The sequence below is a fragment of the Zingiber officinale genome, chromosome 10B (assembly GCF_018446385.1).
Source record: "Zingiber officinale cultivar Zhangliang chromosome 10B, Zo_v1.1, whole genome shotgun sequence".
In the NCBI taxonomy this organism is placed as follows: Eukaryota; Viridiplantae; Streptophyta; class Magnoliopsida; order Zingiberales; family Zingiberaceae; genus Zingiber; species Zingiber officinale.
This window is the reverse complement of record NC_056005.1, coordinates 64,761,968-64,787,820: the sequence shown is the minus strand read 5'-3', so window position 1 is coordinate 64,787,820 and position 25,853 is coordinate 64,761,968. Positions and strand designations below refer to the sequence as shown.

Genomic DNA, 25,853 nt, shown 5'->3' with positions numbered 1-25,853 from the left:
TGATCCATATGGTGCAGTAATTGCAAAAACAACAAATGGAAACCTTGCCTTGGTGTTTTGTGTATGGAAGATAACTAGCAAGACGTAGGGAAAAAGTACGTTGAGCATTCCGACGAGGTTCTTCCTCTATCTCCTCCAAAGTTACTAGGGTTCTGATAGGGGTGTGGGGGAGGCCGACAACTTCAAGGGTTAGGGGAGAGGAAAGAAAAAAAAAATATAAGGCATGTATTTAAAAGGGTAAGCCGGGTCGGGTTGCTAGCAAATCAGGCCGGGTTCGTTAACCTATTAACATATCAATCCATAACATAACTTTTGGCTTATTTAAGTGAACCGGCACTACACTAAAAGAGTTCTAGTTTCCTCTGTTTTATTATCGTAGGTAGATATTGCTTTATTACTAAGAAACCTAATTTATTTTCTGATTTTTATGATTAAATTAGGTTTCTTCTGCTGTTCCGGAAGGCAAGGGCGTCTCCTCTTCTGCTGCAGTTGAAGTGGCTACTATGTGTGCAATTGCTGCAGCTCATGGTTAGTTTTTATTATCCTTGTATATTTTTTTAAGCCAGCTGTTTTATGGGATAATAACACCTTCTCTAGGCCACAGAAATCCCTAACTTTACCTTTTTGTTCAAAAACATTGTGTTTTACATTATTTTCGTTACTAGTATGCAAAATCTTTGTTTTTGCCATAATAGACTGAAGATTATGTGTTTCAGAGAGGTCATGTTTGAGCATCAATGATAGCAAAAGTTCTGGCAAATTAGTTTCTTCTCTGTCATAGTACAGTCGATTTGCATGAGAACTTTTGCCATATTTATCGTAGTTTGTAATATTCACGTGATTTATCTGTCACATGGATATAGAATACTAATATTTATGCATCTAAATAATTGAAGATACATGTATTGCTCTGTTAGTGAATAATATGGATAATTATCACTGTAAATATTAAATCTTAGTGTTTATGTTTTGTCACTCTTTAGTAGGATGCAGACATTTGTTGTGATCTGAACTTTTTTACTTCTTTATCTAATCAGTCAATACCTGTTATAAAATCATGGACTTGATATACCAGTTTGAAATGACCGGGTTTCAAATTTGAATATGTAAGCTCTTTTTTGAGAGATGTTAGATTATTTAAGCTCTGAAATATCTCCATGTTTTTCACTGTATGTAGATCTGAGAATTGAACCAAGGGATATCGCATTACTTTGTCAAAAGGTTGGAACATATGAACTTCTATTTTTATCATATTTAATCAGCTGTAGTTTTTTTTTCTATTACTAATAAGTTAGACCTGAGCAGGTTGAAAATCATGTTGTTGGAGCTCCCTGTGGAGTGATGGACCAAATGACATCTGCATGTGGGGAAGCAAACAAACTGCTAGCCATGGTTTGCCAGGTTTGCCTCACTAAAATTTTGCTTTCTCACTTTTCTCATTTAATTACCTTTATAACTTACCCATCGTATTTGACTGTGTAGCCTGCAGAAGTAAAGGAACTTGTCCCTATTCCATCTCACATAAGATTCTGGGGTCTTGATTCTGGTATCCGTCACAGGTATACACCATATCAATTTATCTCAGATGATAATTTAAATTCTCAAAAACTAAAACACTAGTTTATGCTTGATATCTCACTTTGTATCTTTGCCTTTCTAGCAAGTGCTAGTGCATGCAGATTTTAATTATCAGTTTAGGAAAAAGAAAGGGAACACCTTTCCAATAAGTAATAACTATTTACATTAGTTCCTTTACAAAGTACAGTTCTGAGAGGAGTTTTTGTGCATGCAGTGTTGGTGGAACTGACTATGGATCTGTTAGAATAGGTGCCTTTATGGGGCGCAGGATGATCAAGTCTGAAGCCTCTTCTTTGCTGTCAGACTCTCTAGGGGGTATCGAGCCTCAACAAGTTGGTAAAATGACTCCTGATGACTCTGATGAAGGACATGGAATTGAGATACTTAAAACTGAAGCATTATTGGATTATTTGTGCAATATATCGACACACCGGTAATTTTGATTTAGAATTTTCTTTTTTTCAGAAACTTGCAGATTGCCTTTACTTCTGTATCAAATTGCTGTTTTAGACCTATGAGAAAAACCATGTGTGCACGGTGCTATCTGGAACAACAAAATGTTTATGCATCTTTCTGTGGAAAATGGTCATCCTGCAATAAACTGACATGATTATTCAATTCATTATAGATATGAATGCCTGTACACAAAGAAACTTCCAGAATGCATAAGTGGAGAGGAATTCTTGACAAAATATTTGGATCACAATGATGTAGTAACCATTATTGATCCCAAGCGCACTTATGCAATCAAGGCTCCTACTAAACATCCAATTTATGAGAATTTCCGTGTTGAGGTAATTTCAACCGGTCCTTTTATACTTTGTTTGAACTGATGTTCTTCCAACCCTTTTCTACTTCAAATTTTTTGTTAAATGTTAGAACCACATGTAATTTGTTTGCAGATAGATAATCACAAAATGGATCATATAAAGTAGTACAGAGGAAAAAAATTGTTGCACTGCACTAATAAAAGATACTATATATAGGTGATATAGCCATAATACACATCTAAATCCAATGGTAATATTCCCTTTTAAGTTGAAGCATAGAAATTACTATTTGCAACATGTAATGTTTCATCGAAAAAGTTCCACAATTGGTAAAGAGGCAACACTCTAGACTAATATTTGCAAATACTTCTTGGAGATGTTAGTTGATCTGACGTTCAAGTAGAATCCTTTTAAATTCAATATTTTTATTGACTATACTAAGATTGAAGGTACAAGGATTTATAGAAAAGTTTCCTAATGTAGATAGACAAATTGTAAAGGTTGTGGTAGATTATGGTTCTGCTATCAGATGAAGTTGAAGCAGATCTCAAGGAAGAGATTGAATAATGTTTAATCCACTCAAGAAATGTAAGACACTTGAAGAGACACCCACAAGATATTGGAAGACACACTAATGTATCTTATAAAGAGATGTCAGGAGACATGCAACCAGGTGAGAATTTTTTTAAGACAACATGTATCTCTGACATCATCTTAAATTATACACACAATATCAAAGGATGAACAAAAGATCATGAGATAAATAATGAAGACACAATAATGTACCGTATAAAGAGATGTCAGGAGACATGCTAACCGGGTGAGATTTTTTTTAAGACAACGTTTATCTCTGACCTCATCTTAAATTATACACACAATATCAAAGGATGAACAAAAGATCATGAGATAAAAAATGAATATCAATTGAAGACCTAGAGAATAAAAATTTGAAGGAAGAAAGCAAAAATTAAATAATTTAAATTTGGATTTATTTTACTATTGTCATCTTTTTCCATATATTTTTTTTCAGGGCACTTACCCTTTTTCATTGCACCTTTCTATTTCTTAAATTCTCTAATTATTTTTCCATCTTCCTTTCTCTCTCTCTATATATACATATCCCCTTTTTAAGCTACTTTCTTTTTTCTTGGACACAATTTAGACTTGGGACCATATTAGGGCTACAACTAGATACGCCCCTAGTTGAGCATGAAGATGAATGTTGGTTACAAGAATTAGATCATGGTGATACAAACAAGGGAGATCAATTTGGAACTTGGAAGTGAGTTCAAAGAATGAGTTCTCTATCATCTAGTGTTATGCCCCGCATGAACTAAGCTTGCTGTGAAACTAGCTTTGCTCACCGTGTATGAGCAACGTTCATAAAACTTCAAAGTACAAGAAAAGAAGTGCATGATGTAAAATAATTCTATAAAATCCAATGAAATAGTAATAGTAAATATTATCATTTTTAGTGGTTTAGAAATATTAATTTCTTAAATAATTTTTCATTTATTGTGTTTTCTCATTTATTATACTCGTACAAGTATTCTTGATTTAATTTATCAAGGAGTCAACATATATGCTATTATATAAGGACACATGAGCTATATGTATTATAATGCACTTCATTTTTAAAATAGTGGGATAAAGCTTTGTTGTTGTTGTTGTTGTATATATATATATAGGCATAGGGGCTTAAAAGACTCCATGAAGGTTCTCCATCTGTTAATCTATTAGGGGGTCACTCCTATTCTGCCAATCCTATCTCCCATCCTGAATTTGCTCCCTTACCCCTAATAGACTTTATTTTTGATGCCACTTACCTTAATTTTTATTACGCATATCCATATCTGCATACTGGTTTGCCTTAGCACCAAAATCTCTATAGTATATTCTATCTATTCTATCTATTACATTATTAGTCACATGGTTAATTATGTAATTTAATTCATCATGGTTTTCAAAAGAGAATAGACAATAAATATAATAGGACAAGCAATATGGAAGAAAAATGTAAACAAACAAGAAAATAGATCAGATCATAAATAATTGTCTCTGACAAGTGCAAAATTATACGATTTTTTTTATAAATTAAATCACGCACAAGCTAAATGTAATGAAACAAGAAAGAAAATCCACCTCAAGGTAACAATTTCCAATTTGGTATTTGCTCGACTATACAATGCCCCCTTGGTTATATATAACCAAATCTACAAGATTCTGATTTCTGATTCTTGTTGGATCGTGTTGTGTGAGGGGGTTGAATAGAACTCGTAGATTTTAGCATTTCTTCTTTTTTTCTTTTTTCACAACAGAATTATATAAAAATAAAATGAAATAGACATTAAAAATATGCATACTCGGAACCTCAATTCCTACTGTAGGGTCTATAATCCTTCAGTGGGTCAACTTCGGTAACACCGACATCTTTCTCCTTTCTAGACACTTAGAGATAGAGAAACCTCTTACAATCCATTTTCTTACAGCAAATAATGCAAGCTAAAATAAAAATTAATAACAAACATATGCTACTAAATTGAATGGCTTTTGGTTGCTGTAGATTGCTCAGAGTGGCCTTGAAGTCCAACGACACTTTCCCATAACCAACACACTCCTTTTAGATGAGAAAATGAGAGCTTTATTGCTTATTTATAATTGAGAGATGTGTTTAAATGAACAAAATTGAGCCCTTATTTACAGTTGTTTGGTATGATCTGGTTAATCAACTTTCCATCCTAGTCAATCAAACTGAGGGATTCAGTATCAGCACATATCTGACTCCTTGCTTTGTCGGCTAATGACTTAGCACCTGGTTGATCAATACTCTTCATGTGATCAACCAACACTATTTATGTGGTTGACCATCTCAGAATTATCTATTTTTTACCGATTTATCTATTTGACCATGCAACTATGTCCAATTTGGTCGATCACTGTTCATGTGGTTGACCAAACTGTTATTTTCTTATTTATTTTCAAATACTCCAACATATTTGAGATAAACATAATAAAACTCGATAAATACAAAATATGAAGTGTTTAGTCAACTAAATTACTACTTAATCGATTAGAGTTCTAACTACACTAGAATTGAATCTATGGCATATGAAGAGACCCCATATCTCCGGGACTTCACTTATTGCTTAGCCTCACTACCAGATCTCCGACTTTCTTAGTCTCAATATGAGGACTTCGACTTTCTCAAAGTCTTGCTACCATGACTTCCATTTACTAGAGTTCACTCTTTTAAGACTTCCTCACTTGTCTAGAGTTCACTTTTCTGGGACTTCCTCACTTGCCTGGAGTTCACTCCTTTAGGTCTTTCTCACTTGCTTAGAGTTCATTCCTCTAGAACTTTCACAACTTTCACACTTTTTCACTTGCCTAGAGTTCACTCTTCTAGGACTTCCACAATTACCAAACCTTTGACTTGCTCGGATCCTAATGCCAACACCAGTTAGACTTTTTCCCAATGCCAAATTTGAAACAACCCTAAACTTTCTCACTATAAACTCTAAAATAATTCATACAAGCCCTTTCACCCAAGACAACACAATCAACTTCAAATAAATAACATTGGATAAATTAAATATGATTATCGAGCATCTAAACAGAATGTTTATTATAAAGCGGTAACACAAAATCCTGTCTGTAAATCAAAAGCAACCATATGACTTAACACTTAAAGACCTGAAAGTGCAACCAACTCTAAAACAAAGAATAACATAAACTAAAAAGAAAAGGGCACGACTGTCACGCCCCGGAGGAGTTCCTGTCCGAAGAAATTTCGGCAGCATCTCCCCTTTACGGCGGACAATCTGAAACTTTCTACATATCCATATACCTCAGCCACATGCGGCTGGAATAATAACAGTAAATAAACAATCACCCACACAGTTTAATAGTAGACAAACAGAGCAGTAATAAGATGACTCGAAACCAACCTTACTCCACTACACCCATAAAACACAAATCCGACAAACTCACCTCTTCTGCCGTTCAGGCAGGCATGTAGTAAAACATATCGAATAAAAATCCATCGACATCACAAAATCCATACATTGTCTATACCATCAACCAGAACAAGTTTAGCATAACCTAAGTAAGAAAACCAAAAGACCAACAATATCTTTGAGATCTGCAGGGACTAGCAACTGGAACTCTCTTCTGACAGCATCAACCTGAAAAATAACAACAATGGAGGCGGGATGAGTCCAACACTCAGCAGGTACAACTGATATGTAAAGTAGGAAAATAACATCTAGCACTAATCATGCGTACAGTCTCCTGATATAAAAGGATGAAATGCAACTGAAGTAAACAGAGAAAAGCTACTAACCAGACCGGTATAAGGGCGTGACATAAATCAGATACATGTCAAACATAGGCCCAAACAATATTCGATATAAATCGTCAGAAACACAAACACAGCAATAAATGCATCGTATGATGCGATGATGCGTCTGGTCACCCCCGGACGCTACGATCATCTCACATACAATAGTGGGGAGTAGGGGTGTGACAACCGTGCACTCTGTCGTCACTACTCCCGATGAGTGACCGAGTGGACGGGATCTTTGAGTACACCTATCCTCCTACCCCAAATCATAAATGGGGCGATGCTCTCACTCCCAAGACACGATGATGGGAGGAATCCTCCGGCTTATACGCATCACGCTACCCACGAGCGGACCAACGGAGCCAAACAAAGTCCTGCTGCAACACACTCAGCCTGAATCGTGGTGTGCAGATCCATGTAACTGGCGATGTGCTCAACAATAATGGAGCGGACTATCGCACAGCATGCAATCATGCAAATGGTGCATGACACTAACCACAAAATATCCTGAGCTAATCCATATATATATAAAAGTGCACCATAGGTCAACGAATCAAATCAAAGGTACACTGAAGGTATAAAACCTAGGTCCTGAACATGATGAAGCATGGTGTATCACTACCCCTATAAGCATGTATCAACAGGTAAGGAATACATGAGATGCAAAACAAGCAATCAACCAATCATGTAACAGGTATCGGGTAGTGATTAACCGAAACAAATAAGAGAACATAATTATTGCTACTTGTTAAATTCACTACTATGCATATCAAAGACATAAAGTTAAAAATACCCGCCTCCAATAAGAAATGGTCCAATCCGATAATCGAGATACTCGTTTCGCGTCAAGGTCATGTATATCAAACATAATGTCTAGTTTAGCTAATTTTATCATACCACAATTAGCCAAACTAAATTCTAATCCAATTTAAGAAGTTCTAAATTGGATCCAACTAATCCATCCAACACAATTAATGAACCTTAATCAAACACATAACAATCTATTTCTTAATTCCAACTCATACCTAATTCAAACACATAAGCAATTATATATGTACCAAATCCTTACCTTAATTCAACCGCTGCTGGACGAAGATTCTGCTGGAATGAGGGTTGCCGGAATAGGGCAATTGCTGGAGACCCTCCTCACTGCCCGAATCACTAATCCACCGAAACCCTACAACTGCCGGACCCGATCAGAAGGAAACATCCAGAGTTCAATCAAGTGTTACAATCAACTCACCTTGTTGACTCTGCAGTAAGGAACTAGGGCTCGGCTCAAGAACAAGGGAGTAGGCGGCGATCAACCAAGCAGCGCACAAGGGAGGGCTGCAGTGGCCGCGGGATGATCACCTCCAGCCGAGGTGGCGACAAGGTGGCAGTGAAGGGCCACCGGCGATGGCGACAAGGTAGGGTGGCGTCGTCGGGCAGAGACAAGAGGGAGGAGGACAACGCTAGGGCAGAGAAATCGCAGCACCCAGCATGCTAGGGCACATGTGTCGACGGCACTGATCGGACCTGGTGACCGGCGGTCGAAGAAGAGGCCGGCGCTAGGGCTCGGACGCCGGCGGATCGAGGTGAGGGCGTGCACACGAGGGAGAAGAGGGGATGCTCAGCCGCCAGCTCTTTGTTCCATGGCATCATCGGCGTCGGGCAGAGGAGAGGGAGGCAGCGGGGTTTACGGCGCCGGTTAGGGCAAGGATCGGCGCAAGGGGGAAGAAGGCGCGGGCGTGGGGTTCGGCAGGGGAGAAAAACAAATGAAGAAATAATAAAAAGAAAAAGAAACGGAACAAGGAATTGTAAATATAAACATTTCCTCGCTTAAATGGGTAACCTAAACAGGCTTTCCCGGACCCTGTTTTTATCCCGGTTAACTCGTCCGTACGAGCTCCGAAAAATTCCCTTATTAATATTCGCCTATTTTCGGTATTTTACAACGGCCGTCGAGTGTGCACTGCTAGGTACGAGCTAGTTCATCCATCAAATCCCTCTGTTTCCTTGTTACCTGCACCATATGGATCTAGTGAGTCTAAAGACTAGTAAGTTCTAACATTTTATAGTAAGAATCAACATACATTCACAAGCTTTTTTATATATATATATATATCCCTCCGTTTCCTTTTAAATTAATCTGATTTAATTACATCTGATTGAAATAATTAAATTAATTGATTAAAACATATGAATCTTGATACAACGTTAAAGTTGTTACTTAAGACAGTCCTTTTTATAATTTACTAATGACTTTAATTAAGTTAATCTGATTTAACTACTTTAAATTGAATTTTAATCAGATTTAATTATATTTGCTTTAAATAACTAAAAAGGGAAGCCCGGTGCACGAAGCTCCCGCCATGCGGGGTCCCGGGGAAGGATCCATTGTACGCAGCCTTACTTTGCTTTTTGCAAAAGGCTGTTTTCAGATTTGCTTTAAATAACTAAATTAAATTAATTGATTAAAAAAAACAAATATGATTAATTTGATTTTATTTTACTTTCTAATTAGATTTAATTGATTCGTATTTTAAATAAGTAATTTAAATTAAATATGATTAAAATATTATAGATCCTTATTAAATTTGATTTAGACAATTTTATATGATTTAGTTAAATCTCATTGTAAATAAACTCATAAAATTAATTCTTTAAAATAAATTTTATTTAATCCGATTTCAATTAAATTTATTCTAATTTGATCAAATCTGATTTTCAATTAATACATTATACATTAATCAACTCTGATTTAATTAAATTGAATCTAATTTAGTCTAACTCTAATCCACTTTTGGTTAATGAATACACTATATTTAAAGTACTAAACTATCATTACAAAAAGGGAGTAAGCATATATATTTGTCCTTATGACTCATCCACGAACATGCAACCAATGCACCCACGCAGCCAACTATCATATCTCTCCCCTTGACAAATTGTGGGTTTGTGATTTCCTCATCATTGGTAGTTCATCTTTGGCATCCACAGTAGATGTCCTACAAGAACTATAACACTTTTCTCCCCTCCGAAATCAGTATAATTGGCTGATTCTATGTAATTTTTCTATGATTCCATCAATTTCTCCAGAATTTCATATAATTTCTATTGTTTATTTAGCATTTGAAAGGATCTCAAAGACTTGAAAAACGAGTTGGAATGGGATAGGCCAATGCTGATCCCAATTCAGCTTTGCCATCTTTATCAGAACTGGCCAAGTTTGTTACCCTGCAATTACAAACTTGGAGACTTGCTTTAGTAACTTATTCTTCTAAAGAAAATCTACCAAAATAAACTTCTACAAATTTTAAAACGTTTAAAAGCCAAATTCCTATTTGCATTGCTAGGACTGGGGGTATATAATTCTCAAATAGTTAGCCTTCAAGTGGCGATAAATTAGGCTTGATGATGATCTCTTCAGTTTTACAATCATATAAACTGCACCACCAAAACATTTCCTTCAGTTGGTTATATTGTCTCTGTCCATTGTCTTTTCTGTGAAACATTTTTACAACCAATTCAACAATTGCATCCTAGACCCAAAGAAATGAAAAATAAGTTTGTATAATTCAATCCTGAATTGAATTACCTTTCCATTGATCCTGTAGGCCTTTAAAGCCTTGCTAACTGCAGCCCAAACTGATGAACAACTTTGTTCCCTTGGGGAACTGATGTATCAGGTACCTTTTTTACTCTGATTTCTTTTTTTTTTTTGATAAATTATTGATCTAAATTATTTGGTTAGTGCAAAGTTTTTTGGGTGCTATGATTTCACTTTTTGGTCTTTTAGAATAAAGAATTTGAAAAAAAAATTTATCATCCTTTTAATGCTATAGTGAATGGAATATCTCTTTCCCATCATATCACAATTTCACTAGTATCGTTTTTTTCTCATAGTCAGTTGCCATTTTATTTTTTCTTTAAATAATTTAAGTATAGATCCTGTTTAAACAATAATGTTGTAGTGTATGATTCAAATAAATATGTATGTCAAATAATTTTATGCATTTATACTTTTTCTTGTGATAGTGTCATTACAGCTACAATGAGTGCGGGCTTGGCTCAGATGGAACGGATAGGCTTGTAAACCTGGTGCAAGAAATGCAGCACTCTAAATCCTATCAAGATGGAAGTGCAAGTTTATTTGGTGCAAAAATCACTGGGGGAGGCTCTGGTGGTTCAGTTTGTGTTATTGGAAGAAATTGCATTCAAAGTACTGAAGAAATTCAGAAGGTAAAAATTGATTGGGCTTTAAGCATATTTAATTTTACTGGAAACTTGATAGTACATACTTCTTTATGGAGGAGATTAGCCAAAGACCAAGAGATGGAATTTGCATAGAACCTTGAGTAACCATTGCCTAACCATACATACAGCTTATATCCCTTTGTGGATGAATAAACTCATGAATCAGATTCTTCATCAGAATGCCAAGGACCTTCTATATGATTTGGTTTCATTGCCATAAGCTTCCTTACTGCTTTTTGATAAGTGTACAACAACTGCTTTTGCTAAATTGCAATTATTTTAAAAATAAAATTTCTGAATATGAAATTTACTTCTTGTTTTTTTGAATCGGTCGATTACTGTGATATGTGAAAATACAAAAAATCTAATTTGGGTGTGTCTTATATGGGTTTATATATAAGTGTCCAGAGATGGTTGTTTCCAAAAATATTTACACGTGCTCGATAGAGATATCCAGTATCTATGCAGAGTTCTGGTACTAAAGTGTCAGTCAAACATAGGTTTGAAGTAAATAGAGTCAAAGAGCCAAAGGATCTTATTGCCAGCTGAACTGCTCTAGCTTCTTTCTAAGACTCACCATATTAGATGCACACCCCTCTGAATTGCCATTTCCCTTTTTGGGAAAATGAACCTTCTGCTTCATTGATACTTGATATGTTTTTCAATAACTTTTATGGAATCAATGCTATTATCCATTATTGTAAACCAGATTAAGATTAAATATGAGAAAAGATAGTTACCTGAGGTAGTACAAAAACTTCCGACAATTGAGGTGATTTAATAGGAAATTTTAATGAGCATATAGAGTAAGAAATGCGGAATATGATAGTGTATGAAAGCTATGATTTTGGACCAATATAGAAGGAAATGTTATATTAGATTCAAGGTTTAAAATCTCGACATGTGCCGAGGTTTCGGTCTTAGACCAGAACAATTTGATTTCGGTATCGTATCGTGCCGTGCGATACAGTTTCAGTATTTTTTTATTTATATATAGTAATTATTAGATAAATATGTTTATTGTGTATAATTTAAAAATAAGCAGTATATTGATTTTATATAAGTTTTCCATTATTGAGCAACTTAATATTGTTAAAAAAATAATTAAATAAAGTTTTCTTTAAAGAAAATTGATCTATCATAATTCAAATTAAAATTGATACATCTTAATATGTTACCTTATTAATATTAAAAGAAGTGACGTGAATCAAATGGAAGCATTGGTACTTCTAACATTTTGCTTAGGTCAACTCTATGGTTCTCCAATACTCAGATTAAATAATCATAATTATATAAATTAATACAAAGATGTTATTTTATATATAATAATTATATAAATTAACTATTTATTCATTTAATTAATTATTAATTTAAATAATATATATTTAAAATAGTAAAACAATATTTGAATATCAATTAAACATTAAAACAATAAAAAATACAAAATAATTAAAAAATCAAAATATAAATTTGATTTATTTCAATTTTTTAAATTTTTTTAGATTTTTAAATTTTTTTTAGAAATTTTAAATAAAATTTAAAACAGTAAAAACAATTCAGAATATCAATTAATAATTTTTTTAAAAAAATTTAAATATATTTTATGAAGATAATTTAATTAGGGTTTATGAAAGGCTCTTCAAAATATCACACTTAAGTGGGAATTATTTGAATTATTTAAATCGTAATATTAATTTTGAACAGTAAGTTTGGTGACGCCTCAACGGATGAGGCATTTGGTAGTGCTGCAGGCATCTGGCGGCACTAAAAGCGTCCGACGACGCTTCCGGTGGTGCCAGAAGGGTCCCACGATGCTTCCGGCGTCGTCAAAAGCATCGGACGATGCTTCCAGCGTTGCCAGAAGTGTCCGGCAATGCATCCTGACTCATGTGCTGCTCGAGACGCACGCGTGTGATGCGATGATGGGCTCGAAATGGCTCTGCGTACAGTGCCGGTTTCACATCCTAACGGAATGATAAAAATCCTCCCCTCCGTGCTGCCCGACACAGAATGACATTTCAATCGCTGATTAGATTTCCTGATAGTATAAAGGGCAGCCTGGTGCACGAAGCTCCCGCCATGCGGGATCCCAGGGAAGGATCCATTGTACGCAGTCTTACCCTGCTTTTTGCAAGAGTTTGTTTCCAAGATTTGAATCCGTAACTTTTTGGCCACAAAGCAGCAACTTTACCGTTGTGCCAAGGCTCCTGATAGTATATAAATTTATAATATCTAATACATTTTTCAAGAAAGGAGAAAAACACTTAATTACATTAAAAGGTGAGAACAATAACTCACAAATTATTTTTTTTGTTAGGAAGAGGGATAGAAAAATTTATAAGGTTTGCAAAATCATCTTTAGGGAAAATTTAACTATCTAATATAGGTTAGTGGTGTTAGATACACATCTCGGGCATAATATTGGTAGAAGAAAAACATGGATAATTCCTATGATTAAATGGTGGAAGTTAAAGGATGGAAAACAAAACATCTTTAAAGAGAGGTAGGAGCATCAGTATTAGGAGAAATACATAGCGACTTGAAGATGCCATGGGATAAGATGACATTAAAGTTGAAAACGGTAGCTAAGAGCTTACTCGGTGAGTCAAGAGGGTGGTCACAACCAAATATAAAATCTTGGTGGAAAAAAATGTTTATAACTTACTGTACACTTATAAAATTGAAGAAAATTTTAAAAAGTATGCAATGGAAAAAAAACAATAAAGTAATGAGCAGAACCAAAATGAAGCTTTCGAACTCTTGTATTGATAGCTTGATATGAAAGAAAAGGAATGAGACATCTATAGAATAACTAAAATGAGAGAAAGTAAGAGATCTTATCTAAATAAGATCCCCTTGGCTAAGAGACTTGTTGACATTCAAGATCAGTTGGTTTAGGGACTGAACGGACAAGGAAGCTACTAGAATGATTTGTTGTGGAGAACAATAAGACAACCAATACATATGATCTTTTGGCCAAAGCGACCTGTGGTAACTTGGGCATTAGTGATTTGGAAACCAGAATACTGCCCAAGCATCCTTTTTTTTATTTGGATACTTGCTCATGGGAAGCTATGGACAACAGACAAATTTGCATACGAGTCTTACAAGAATTGTGCATTATGTCGATAGGTGGACGAATAGAATGCACACATTTTCTTTGAGGGCTCCGTTACGCAAGCTTTATGGAACAAGGTGAGAAGATGACTTAACATTCGATATGAGGTACAAACGATTGGAAGGCTGATGCAAGGCAACCAACGCATTATGAAGACGCAATATTTGGTGGTTTCAAGCATGATTTATTTTTTGTGGGAATGTCACAATATATGTTGTTTTGAGAATGATATGCCTAATATTGATAGGATGTTCCACAAACTACAGACGCATGTCTAGCAGTTTGTCGATCTTCATTGATTGTATATCTGATTGTATGTTAGTTTGATAGCTATACATATACTTACCTCCCCCCCTAAAAAAAAGGGATCTTATTCAAATAAAATGCATTAAAAATGAATCAAATAAGGTATTAGTGAAGGATAAAGAAATAAAAGAACAATGGAGGAGCTATTTTTTATAAACCTTTTAATAAAGATCTAAGTAACTAACTTACCTTAGGAAATTTAAGTAGGTTAGATAAATATATTATTTAAATTTTTATGGGAGAATTCAAATTTCAAAACTAATAGGTGTTAAATGAGATGAAAAATGAAAAAGTGGTTGGACTGAATGATAGAGGTATATAAATACCTAGGAAAGTAAGGTATTGAATAACTTACAAAGTTATTTACCTAATATTGAAAATGAAAAAATGTCTTATCAATGGAGGATAAGTATTTTAGTCTTTTATATAAAAACAAAGGAGATTATAGGAGATGTATAATCTATGAATTAAAGGAGTATTAAGTGTTGGTAGTTTTGAGAGAATGAAAACTTAAACGAAGTAATTAAAATAATAATGCGGAAACCATAAACACTCACATCGATCTCCCGAAGAACCGCAACCGAAGACGCCGGTTGATGAAGTCGCCGATGAACCGTCGGAGACGTCGCTGCTGCTGTCGCCGAGAAGATCACCACACGGAACCTTCTCGGACTCTTCCACAAACCAAATCCCGTCCCTAGCCGTTCTCTCTTTGCTCACTGATCACCTCACGCCTCTACTCGCTGATTACCTTCGCATCAACCTCTGCCCTCTCTGATTGCCTTGGACGCCTTTTATAGGAAGGCTGAGGAAGACGAAGGAGAAAGGACGCCCCTTCGTCTCCTTGGCGTTTCCAGCAAACTGCCGTTTGCGGCAGCGAAAGGGACGAACCCTTTCGTCTGCCAAGTATAACGCCCAACATCTCCCACTCGTCCAAGTCAATCCATATGGTCACATAGATCATGTCAGTCACATAGACTACAAGGTGATCAAGTTACGAAGACTGGAGCGAAATTAGTCACAAAGACCAAATAAGTCACGAAGACTTTATGAGGATCAAGTCACGAAGACCAGAGCAAAATTTAGTCACAAATACCAAATAAGTCACACAGACTTTATGAGAATCAAGCCACGAAGACCAGATTTGAACATCCATTCCATACATTAGGGAAAATGGTTCGTGCGACAGCAAGCACAGTGAGCATTCAATTGCTAAGAAGATTGTCACACCTTACTTAGCTGCTCCATAAAACAAATCAGAGACATAAATGTCCATAGAACAAATCATAGACATAAATGGCTTGCCTTTACCCCAGATTAAATTATTTACATCATCATGAACATCTCTAATCCCTCATATTGACCATATGTCAAGAGCATGTTCAACACCTCCAATCAAACAAATTATTCACAATTACATTTTATGTACTGAACTAAAAATGTAACCGGTACCAGTGAATAAATGTCGTAGATGTAAATCAATCTTAATCTTCCTTTTTAGCTAGAATCCATTCACTCTAATCAGTTACTTTCCTAGTTATGCTCCATAGACCGAATCATCCATAGCCAATAGGAAACATGCTAAAGTAGCAGACACTGATCAGAACTTCAAGTAGACAGCTAAATAGTCACTTAGGGTAAAATCGAGATTAACTTATAATCTCAAGGGTCTCACATAGTAGAGAAGCAGGGATCCATTCTCCTACAACCCTTCTTGTCGCCAAAGCACATGTGGTATGAATCACATGCTACGATGTTATTCTCTTTACCAAAAGAGCGCGTGTTTTCCCCAATTTTAACATCGTACAATTTCGATCTAGACATTCCTAATGTTTAATCCTGAATTCAACCTTTAAACAGCTTCAGTAAATGGTGGGTGCGTTTACTCCAATCATTACACAAATGATCTCATCTTGACACAAATATCAAGGCGACCTTAACTTATGGGTATGTCTCATAAGCAACGGTCTTACCTCTATTCGTACTTAACAAATAGAGATGATTGTCCGTGTGAGTGGACCAATCCCAATCTGCCAACATGCTTATCGAGACTTTTATTCGAATGTAACAAAGACATATACACTGAATAAATCATGGCATTTTATTTATCAAAATGTCTTTACAATTAGTTACATTCTTCGAAGTCCCAAAGACTTCATATGCCCATAAAATGACTCTTTAGTCAATGACTTAGTAAAAGGATCAGCAACGTATTTATGTAGGGATGTACTCAAGAATAATCTTTTTTTTGTCAACAATATCCCTTACAAAATTATACTTAATTTCTATATGCTTACCTTTGCTGTGATATTTGGGATCCTTGGAAAAAGCTATCGCAGCTTGACTGTCACAGTACACAGTAACAGGACTCCCACTATCCTCAGATGCTTGAGGAACCTTTTAGCCAGACGGCCTCTTGCACAGCCGCTAAGGTTACACAAGCCTGCTTCTTGCTGTTCCATGAGATGGCGCCATCATTCAGCAAGAAGACATAGCCAGATGTGGATTTTCTATCATCAAAGTCCCCTGCCCAATCTGCATCTGAGTAGCCACTTAGGCTCATATCTGATCCTTGGAAACAGAGGCAATAATCAGTTGTTCCTTTAAGATATCTGAATATCCTCTTCACCGTTTTCCAGTGTCTCGATCCTGGGTTTGACTGGAAACGACTAACTAAGCCAACAGCATAGCTTATATCAGGACGAGTACACAACATAGTGTACATCAAACTACCAATAGCACTGGCATATGGTTTCTTCTTCATTTCGGCTATTTCCTCAGGAGTCTTTGGATACATACTTTTGCTCAAGACAGTACCTTTCGCAATAGGCGTCTGTTCAATGTTGCAATATGACATATTGAAGTGTTGTAGCATCTTAGTGATATAAGCTTCTTGAGACAAATCCAAAAACCTCTTTGATCGGTCTCTAACGATCTTCACTCCTAAGATGTACTCTGCTTCTCCCATATCTATTATGTCAAATTGTGATGAAAGCCAACTTTTGACTTCTATCACACACTTTATGTCACTTCCAGCTATTAGCATATCATCAACATATAAAGATAAAATGACAAGCTTTCCTTTTTCCTTCCTTAGGTAAACACAATGATCCTCATTGATCTTTTCGAAACCATAAGATAATATTACTTCATTAAATCTTATGTTCCATTGTCTTGACGCTTGCTTTAGCCCATATATAGACTTCCGAAGTCTACATACTCTTTTCTCTTGGCCTTCAGCAACATAACCTTCTGGTTGTACCATATAGATTTCTTCGTCAAGATTACCATTAAGGAAAGCCGTTTTTACATCCATCTGATGTAATTCCATGTCATAGTGTGCTACTATAGCTAGGATGACACGTATTGACACAAACTTTACAACTGGGGAGAATGTCTCTTCAAAGTCAATACCCTCCATTTGGGTATATCCTTTTGCAACTAATCGAGCTTTGTATCGATTAATCGATCCATCTGTTTTCCTCTTTACTTTGAGAATCCACTTATTCCCAATAGCCCTTCGGTCCGGAGGAAGATCGACTAAATCCCAAACTTGATTCTTTCTCATTGACTCCATTTCTTCATCCATTGCAACTTTCCATTCTTTTCTAACTGAGCTGCTCATAGCTTCCTCAACTATTCGAGGTTCCTCATCGTCAACTGGGAGAACCATTAATGCCTCATTCTCAATATCAAACCTTCTTCCAGGAATAATCGGCGACTACTTCTTGAAGGTTAGACTGTTGAGAAACTAACTCGTTCGGTGACAAATTACTCCCACTCGGTTGACTAGATTCAGGCATCTCTGATTTGTTGATAAAGGATCATTATCCTCCTCCTCTACCTCACATAGAGGAATAGTCTTATCAACTTCACCTCGTGTTGGGAATTCAGTTTCAAAAAATGTAGCATCTCTTGACTCTATTTCAGAGATGGTTCCATCTTGTCGCTCACCAATGAAGATATAACCCTTAGAAGTCTTAGGATACCTTATAAAGATACACTTCTTACCTCTGGATCTTAATTTTTTATATTCATGAGTCTTATCATGAATATAGGCAGCTGACCCCCAAGGTCTCAGATTACTCAAATCTAACTTTCTGCTTATCCAACATTCACGTAGGGTAGATAGAACTAACTTTAAAGGAACTTTGTTAAGTATATAGGCTACAGCTAATAATGCATCTCCCCAATAGGAGATTGGCAAATTAGCTTGCGCCATCATAAACCTAACCATTTCAAGAAGAGTCCTATGTCTTCTTTCAGCAACCCTATTTTTCTGTGGAGTTACAGGGATAGTTAGCTATCTAATAATTTTTGGTGTGGGAAGCATCCGACGATCGAACCCAAGTTTTGATAATGGCAAAGGATTCAAAGTTAATGTGTTTTGTTATCTGATAAATGTGAATGAGTTTGCAGGAAAGTCCTAACTACGGTGAGGCAGGTCGAAAATGTAATGAAATAACCTTATTTCCTAGTTCTACCTTTGGACCACAAATATCCGAATGAATTAATTGCAATGGTGAATCAGCCCTAATAGCCTTACCAAATGGTTTCCTAGTCGCCTGGAATTTCCAGCAAGACAATGCTCACATATAGACAAGTTAATCTTAGCATGAGTGCCTAATAGGCCCTCCTTAGCTAATCTATTCATTCGTTCTTGTCCTATATTTCCCAATCTAGCATGCCAAATTTCATCAATAACATCAGCATTACTAGTAAGAGCAATGTTTGAAAAACAACTATTATTATTTGGTTCTACATCAAGAACCATAAAACCATTTGTTACATAACCATATCTAATTAACACAGAGTTAATTCGAAGTTCCACACAACGGCTATAAAAATTTACATTGTAACCTAAATCAAGAAGACAAATAACGGAAACCAGATTCCGTCGAATCTCAGGAGCGTACAGGACATCATGTAGAAACAAGGTGCCTCCACCACGTAGGTTGAACTTGCAAGTGCCTTGACTTCATTCTTGCATTGTTTCCTACATATATCCATTTGTTGCCGGCTGGTACCCGACGGTACTCCACATATGTAGCTCGATCGAGCTACGTGGTTCGTTGCTCTTGAATCTACAAACCACAAAGGATACGAATCAGCTAACAACATTGTACTTGTAACATATTGCTCGTGGAAAGAAGAGAAATGGATTTACCTTTTTAGGCTCAAGATATCCCGAGCAAAATGGCCCTTCTTGCCACAATTAAGTAGGTCAACTTGCTCCTAGGTTTTGTCCATTTTCTTTCCTTTCTTCTTGATTTGGCAGCAACAGCATTAACCTCCTTTCCTTTTCCCTTTCCTTTCTTGAACCACTTGTTCTTATTCTTGGAACCAGAACCTTGACTACAAAAGCTTGACTAGAAATCCTTGCATTCAATCCTCTCCGCCTCAAGTTCCACATGGCGTGAGACATCGATGAAGTCTTGATACTCTCCACTATGGGTCGGGTTACTTTCATCGTTTCGAAGAATCGGGAAGGAGCGGATAGCCGCTGAACTTTGTTCGTCGTCAACGTATAACTGCGGTCTTGACTCTCGAATCGTGTTACCCGTCTCCCGAGATGTTGGGCCGTGGTAACATTCGAGCGCTTCACTATTAAACTTGATAGTTAGACGGAGACTTACTCGATGACTCCATGTACTTCTCTCTGGGCTACCTGGCAGACGAGTGATGTAATGACTCGTATACTCGAATACCGGTCATCCACCGTTGAACTAATCAATATACCCTTAGCAACGGAGTCCTTCCTTTTCCATGCCTTATAGGCATCAAGGTCACGTGTTTGTCTTGTGGAACCTCAACGGTTCCTCCATGATTTGGTTTACGACCTCCAGAACTTCTTGTTCCTCAAGAACATATTGTATCTTGAGATGCCAGATTTTGTAGTTATCCCCATATAATTTCTCACCCTTATTGAGTTCAGCTATGATGGTTTTAGTTGCCATGATCTACATAAATAAACAAATTATTTATTATTTCAGTGTAATTCATATATGTGCAACTATTTATTGACTCAGTGTAAATTAGAGTTAGTTTACAAAATCAAGTGATAACATTGTTTCCACTCATCATTTGTATATTCTAATCGAATCAACACTGATCATTTATATTACACATATCCCAACTAATGATCAAATCATTTTATATGAACGAATCATATTTATATGAACTAATCATATCATGAAATGAACTAATCATTTCCAAGTTAGTTAACATATAACTTAACTTTTATTATATAATTCTGTTCGTACAAAACAACAGAAATTATTACATGACTCAAACACTAGATGAGCTAACACTGCTCGTACATAACGACAGCAAACAGAACACTAATAAACTAGATAGGCCAGCACTGCTCCCACTAGGACAAACACTAGTATAGCAGCCAACACTATCCCTATTAACCTGGACTCATTTGGGATAATCTCAGATGGGGTAGCTTCAGGATTCTCCATTAGATCCATTTCTGGATCTTCCTCGAGCATCTCCTGGTCCTCTTCAGACTCTTCAGGCTCTTCTTCACCCATATGGTGAAGTAGTTCCTCACATAGTACTGAATATGTGACACGCCCTTGATGACGCCCCCATACATAGTCTGCTATTATCCTGGGATACTCTGGCAATGAATGCATCAATGCCCAGATCCTATAACTGTCCAGGACTGAAAACTCTTCTTGCTCAAGTTTCCAAAATAGTCTATCCAGCCGTCTAACATGTTCGTCAACTCCATAAGCAGACTTATACTCTATCTCCTGAATCTCCTCTCGGAGCTGGTTTCGCCACACTTCGCGACGAGTCAATGTGGTAATCGTCCGTGCCATCTGAAAAATTGAATTTAAATAAGTCAGTACAAAACCGACTAACCAGTACAAAACCAGTTTAATTCAATTTATACAGGCATACCATCATTATAAATCAAGAAAAATAAATCTTCTCGATTTTCAGGAGTTTAAGTCGACTGACCCATTAGACCGGTCAATCAGGAGTCTGGATGTTAAACTTAGTCTATTGTCCTCATTAGAACTAATCTAATTGGACCTATGTTCTGTTCTTATTTAAGCCCATTTGAGTCAATCACAGACTTATTAATCAACTCAGGTTCGTTTGACTCGTCCAATTGCCCATTGGATTAAGCCTGACTCATTAGAACAAATCCAATGTTTCTGATCAAATTTTGACACAACGGAACTAATCCGGTCATATTCGATCAGACCAACTTATGGAATCAAGAATACCCAACTTCTTTAGTTAAGATCACCCTTATTAATTCAATAATAAACTGAGCTGGTTAAACCAACAAATAATTTGAACCAGCTTTAGATATTATTGAATCAAATTGGTCTGCTTAAATTAACTAATAATTTAAATCAGACCGGGGTTTGATCGATCAAGTTGGTAGGGTTCTATTTTCGGTAAATTGAACCATAATTTAATTAAATATTTATTTATTAATTAATAATACATTCCTATATATATTTAATTAATTAATAAAAATATTTAATTAAATTTACCTACTGTTCATGTTGTGAAGAAGAAAGAAAAAATTTAAATTTATGCATGTTTTTTTTTTCACAGTGCTTCATTAAAAACACTGTTCATGATTTTAATTTCTCTTCAATCGATTGCATAATCGATTCTGTGAGCAATTTTTTTTTCTCAATCGATTCATGAATCGATTCAGCAAGGCACTATGCCACCAATTGAATCAATTCAATTCTTTATCAATCGATTCAAATATTTGAATTGATTGAACAATCGATTAAAACAAACAAAATACACACTGTTCATTATCTTCTTCGCGACAGAAGAAGAAAAACGCGAGTTTTTTTCGCGTCGATTTTTATGCTTTCAAATCTAAGCATGCTCTGATACCATTGTTGGTAGTTTTGAGAGCATGAAAACTTAAACGAAGTAATTAAAATAATAATGCGGAAACCATAAACACTCACACTGATCTCCCGAAGAACCGCAATCGAAGACGCCGGTCGGTGAAGTCGCCGATGAACCGTCGGAGACGTCGCTGCTGCAGTCGCCGAGAAGATCACCACACGGAACCTTCTCGGACTCTTCCACAAACCAAATCCCGTCCCTAGCCGTTCTCTCTTTGCTCACTGATCACCTCACGCCTTTACTCGCTGATTACCTTCGCATCAACCTCTGCCCTCTCTGATTGCCTTGGACGCATTTTATAAGAAGGCTGAGGAAGACGAAGGGGAAAGGACGCCCCTTCGTCTCCTTGGCGTTTCCAGCAAACTGCCGTTTGCGGCAGCGAAAGGGACGAACCCTTTCGTCTGCCAAGTATAACGCCCAACATTAAGTTAATAAGCCATACCATGAAACTTTGATAAAGAGTAGTACAAAAATGATTAAGGAACTAAGGTGATTTAAAATCAACTTAGATGAAAGGTTGATGATGACAGACTTTACATCTAAGACAACTGATTGAAAAATATCAAGAAAAGAACCAAGACTAGCACATGGTATTCACTATCCTCAAAAAAACTTATGCCAAAGTCTCGAGGAAAATTATGTAGAGAATTATAGAAAATAAAGATGTTAGTATAGTATATATTGAAATAACTAAGGATATGCATGAGAATTTAATGACAAGAGCGAACTCATTGGACATGGATGAAACTTTAGGCGAATTAATTAAAGTGTTTCCTATAAAAATAAGGTTATATCAAGGATCAATTCTAAATCTAATCTTTTTACATTAGTCATGGATGAATTCACTAGATATATCCAGGTTGTGTTACCAAATGCATGTTGTTTGCAGACGATATTATTTTGGTTGATGAGACGTGTAGGTGTAAATATTAAGCTCGAATCTTGATAGAATTCACTTGAAGAAAAAGGTTTTAGGTTTAATAAAGTACAAACAAAATATATGAAATTTAAATTTAGTAGTAGTGAATGCAACAATGTAATTGTTAATCAAAGTGTTTCCTATAAAGATTGGGTTATATCAAGGATCAATTGTAAATCTAATATTTTTATATTAGTTATGGATGAACTCACTAATATATCTAAGTTGTATTACCAAATGCATATTGTTTGTAGACGACATTATTTTGATTGATGAGACATGCGTAGGAGTAAATGTTATGCTCAAATTTTAATAGAATTCACTTGAAGTAAACGGTTTTAGATTTAATAGATTAAAGACAAAATATATGAAATTTAAATTTAGTAATAGTGGATGTAACAATGTAATTGTTAAAATAGGCGTTACTTGTAACTAAGAGCTTTAAGTATCTAGGTTTATTTTTGCAAAAGAATGGAGGAGTCGATGGATATTTTTTATATTGGATACAAGTATGACGAGTAAAATGGAGGGCGTTAGGTATTCTTTGTGATTGTACGGTACCTCGAAAATTTAAAAAGAAGTCTTATAGAACGACAATTAGATGTGTAATATTATATAGAGCTGAATGCTAAGCTATAAATTGATCACATGAGCGAAAGATAAAAGTCACAGATATAAAGATATTAAAGTGGATGTGTGGACATACAAGGATGAATAGAATAGAAAATGAGAATATTAGGGAGACAGATGAGATTGCGTATATTTTTAGGGAAAAATTTAAGAGATGCATTTAAAGATGTATGAGCATGTATTTAGGTACCAATAAATATCCTAGTTAGGCGAGTTGAGATCATGAAAAATATGCACATTAATTGAGAAAAAGGGAGATAAAAAGACTTAGCATCGATAAAACATGATAAAATTCATTTAAGTATAAATGATGATATAGTAGGGGATCGATTCCAATGACATAGGAAAATCTATATAACTTCATTTAAAGGTTTGGTTGTTGTACGAGAAAAATTGTAGTTTATCCATGACATACTAATGTAGATCCCAAGTCTAGATGATAGCTTTAAGCCAACTGGAAGATTTTAGAAATTTTCTAATTATTATTTGTTTCAAGACTAGGTCGTCGCCATTGATATAATCATAGAGTTCAATGGAGTACTAAGAATTATGTATTTGCTGTCAAATAGTTGGGACATGGTTTGTTTGAGGACAATAATGATGGTGAGGGAAGGTTCATTAGGGGATCTATACGGCTTAATAAATGAAGTTCCATTGGCATAGGATTAAGCATCTCGAGCCCATGATGATGAAGTGGAAGATTAGGACATACCTGTTTGGTACAACACAAGTTCTGGGCAAATAACTATCATGTACATGAACTTAAATTTCATGGGCTCCAATATCATCCCACTGCTACATTGAAATATTTGTCTTTTCTACTTTGCAATCTTTAACATTATCATTTGATGTCAATCTTCCATCTCTTTTCTATCGTGTTATGGATTGTTTATTATTGCGTTTATCCTCTTCATCCTCTTGGATGCCAATTGCTGCAATTCTTGGTAACTGATTAAAGATGTTTGATAATTTCAGATTCAGCAAAGGTATAAATCTGCAACTGGCTACTTGCCCTACATTTTTGAAGGCTCATCACCGGGTGCTGGAAAATTTGGTTATCTAAGAATACGCATGCGGCAATCCTTGACAGACGCCTCTCCAAGGAACTAAGTCACACATACTTGCAATTGAAATATTAGCTCAGTTAATAATTTGGTCCCAAGAGTAGCACAAACAATTATATATGAAACTCGCTGACCGCCATCACAATTGAAATCATTGCCCTTGTAAAAATTTATGTTGGATAAGTGTGACGATCTTTGAAAATCTTTGAGTTTGTGTTTACAGTTGCTACTCAATTGTTATTGTTTAGCTCCATCTCAAATAAATGTTGCATCCTTGATTCATGTCAGCCTATTTTGATGTAATAGGTTCCAGACAAATACAGAGTCAACTTGACAAAAATAATAACATTAGATCATCTAATAGTTGGAACAAAGAAAAAAAAAAGGCCAAAATTGCTTCAAGCAATGTTCTTCCTCTGCCAAATGATATCGAACATTCATCACATTTCTTCCCTACGTGGCAAGTTTCCTCCGCCCAGCATTGTATTGAAAGATTTAATCTCACTCAAAATGTTGTCATGTCACAGGAACTGAATATGAAATGGACCAGCCCTACACGGAAAGTTTTCTGTACCACAACATTGTATTGAAAAGTCTGATCTCTACTGGTCGGTGAAAAGTTTTTATGGGCTCAGACTATTCAAGATTAATCGGGTTAAAAGAACTAGATATATAAATTATATAAAAAAAGTCTCGTCTATCTCAAAATGTTGTCATGTCACAGGAATTGAATATGAAATGGACCACTACAGTTACATCGACCCACCAGAATTGATTCACTACAACCAATTCATGGTGGCACTACAACCAATTCATGCACTGAAGGGCTGTGGTGCTAAAGTGCACATCTCATATTGGTGTCAAATCTGGGTAGCTCCCAGGATTCTCTCAATTACCAGCAACCCAAAGTTACAATAACAGGTTTGAATTGAACCAGAGCCATAATGACACAATTGATCGCAAGAGTACTAGCAGTCATAGAAAA

At 35.8% G+C, this 25,853-nt stretch overlaps 1 protein-coding gene across 1 annotated transcript in view; it reads left to right on the top strand.

The window, feature by feature from the left end:
* Positions 1-25,155, top strand: part of LOC122029738 (L-arabinokinase-like) — a 53,039-nt gene extending 27,884 nt beyond the window's left edge. The window contains exons 16-24 of the mRNA XM_042588854.1: positions 441-528; positions 1,178-1,221; positions 1,306-1,401; positions 1,483-1,559; positions 1,793-2,011; positions 2,207-2,372; positions 10,290-10,361; positions 10,711-10,914; positions 24,780-25,155. Of these exons, the coding sequence (XP_042444788.1) occupies positions 441-528; positions 1,178-1,221; positions 1,306-1,401; positions 1,483-1,559; positions 1,793-2,011; positions 2,207-2,372; positions 10,290-10,361; positions 10,711-10,914; positions 24,780-24,914 (1,101 nt within the window). The 3' untranslated portion in view covers positions 24,915-25,155. The remainder of the gene's footprint in view (positions 1-440; positions 529-1,177; positions 1,222-1,305; positions 1,402-1,482; positions 1,560-1,792; positions 2,012-2,206; positions 2,373-10,289; positions 10,362-10,710; positions 10,915-24,779) is intronic.
* Positions 25,156-25,853: the final 698 nt, after the last annotated feature.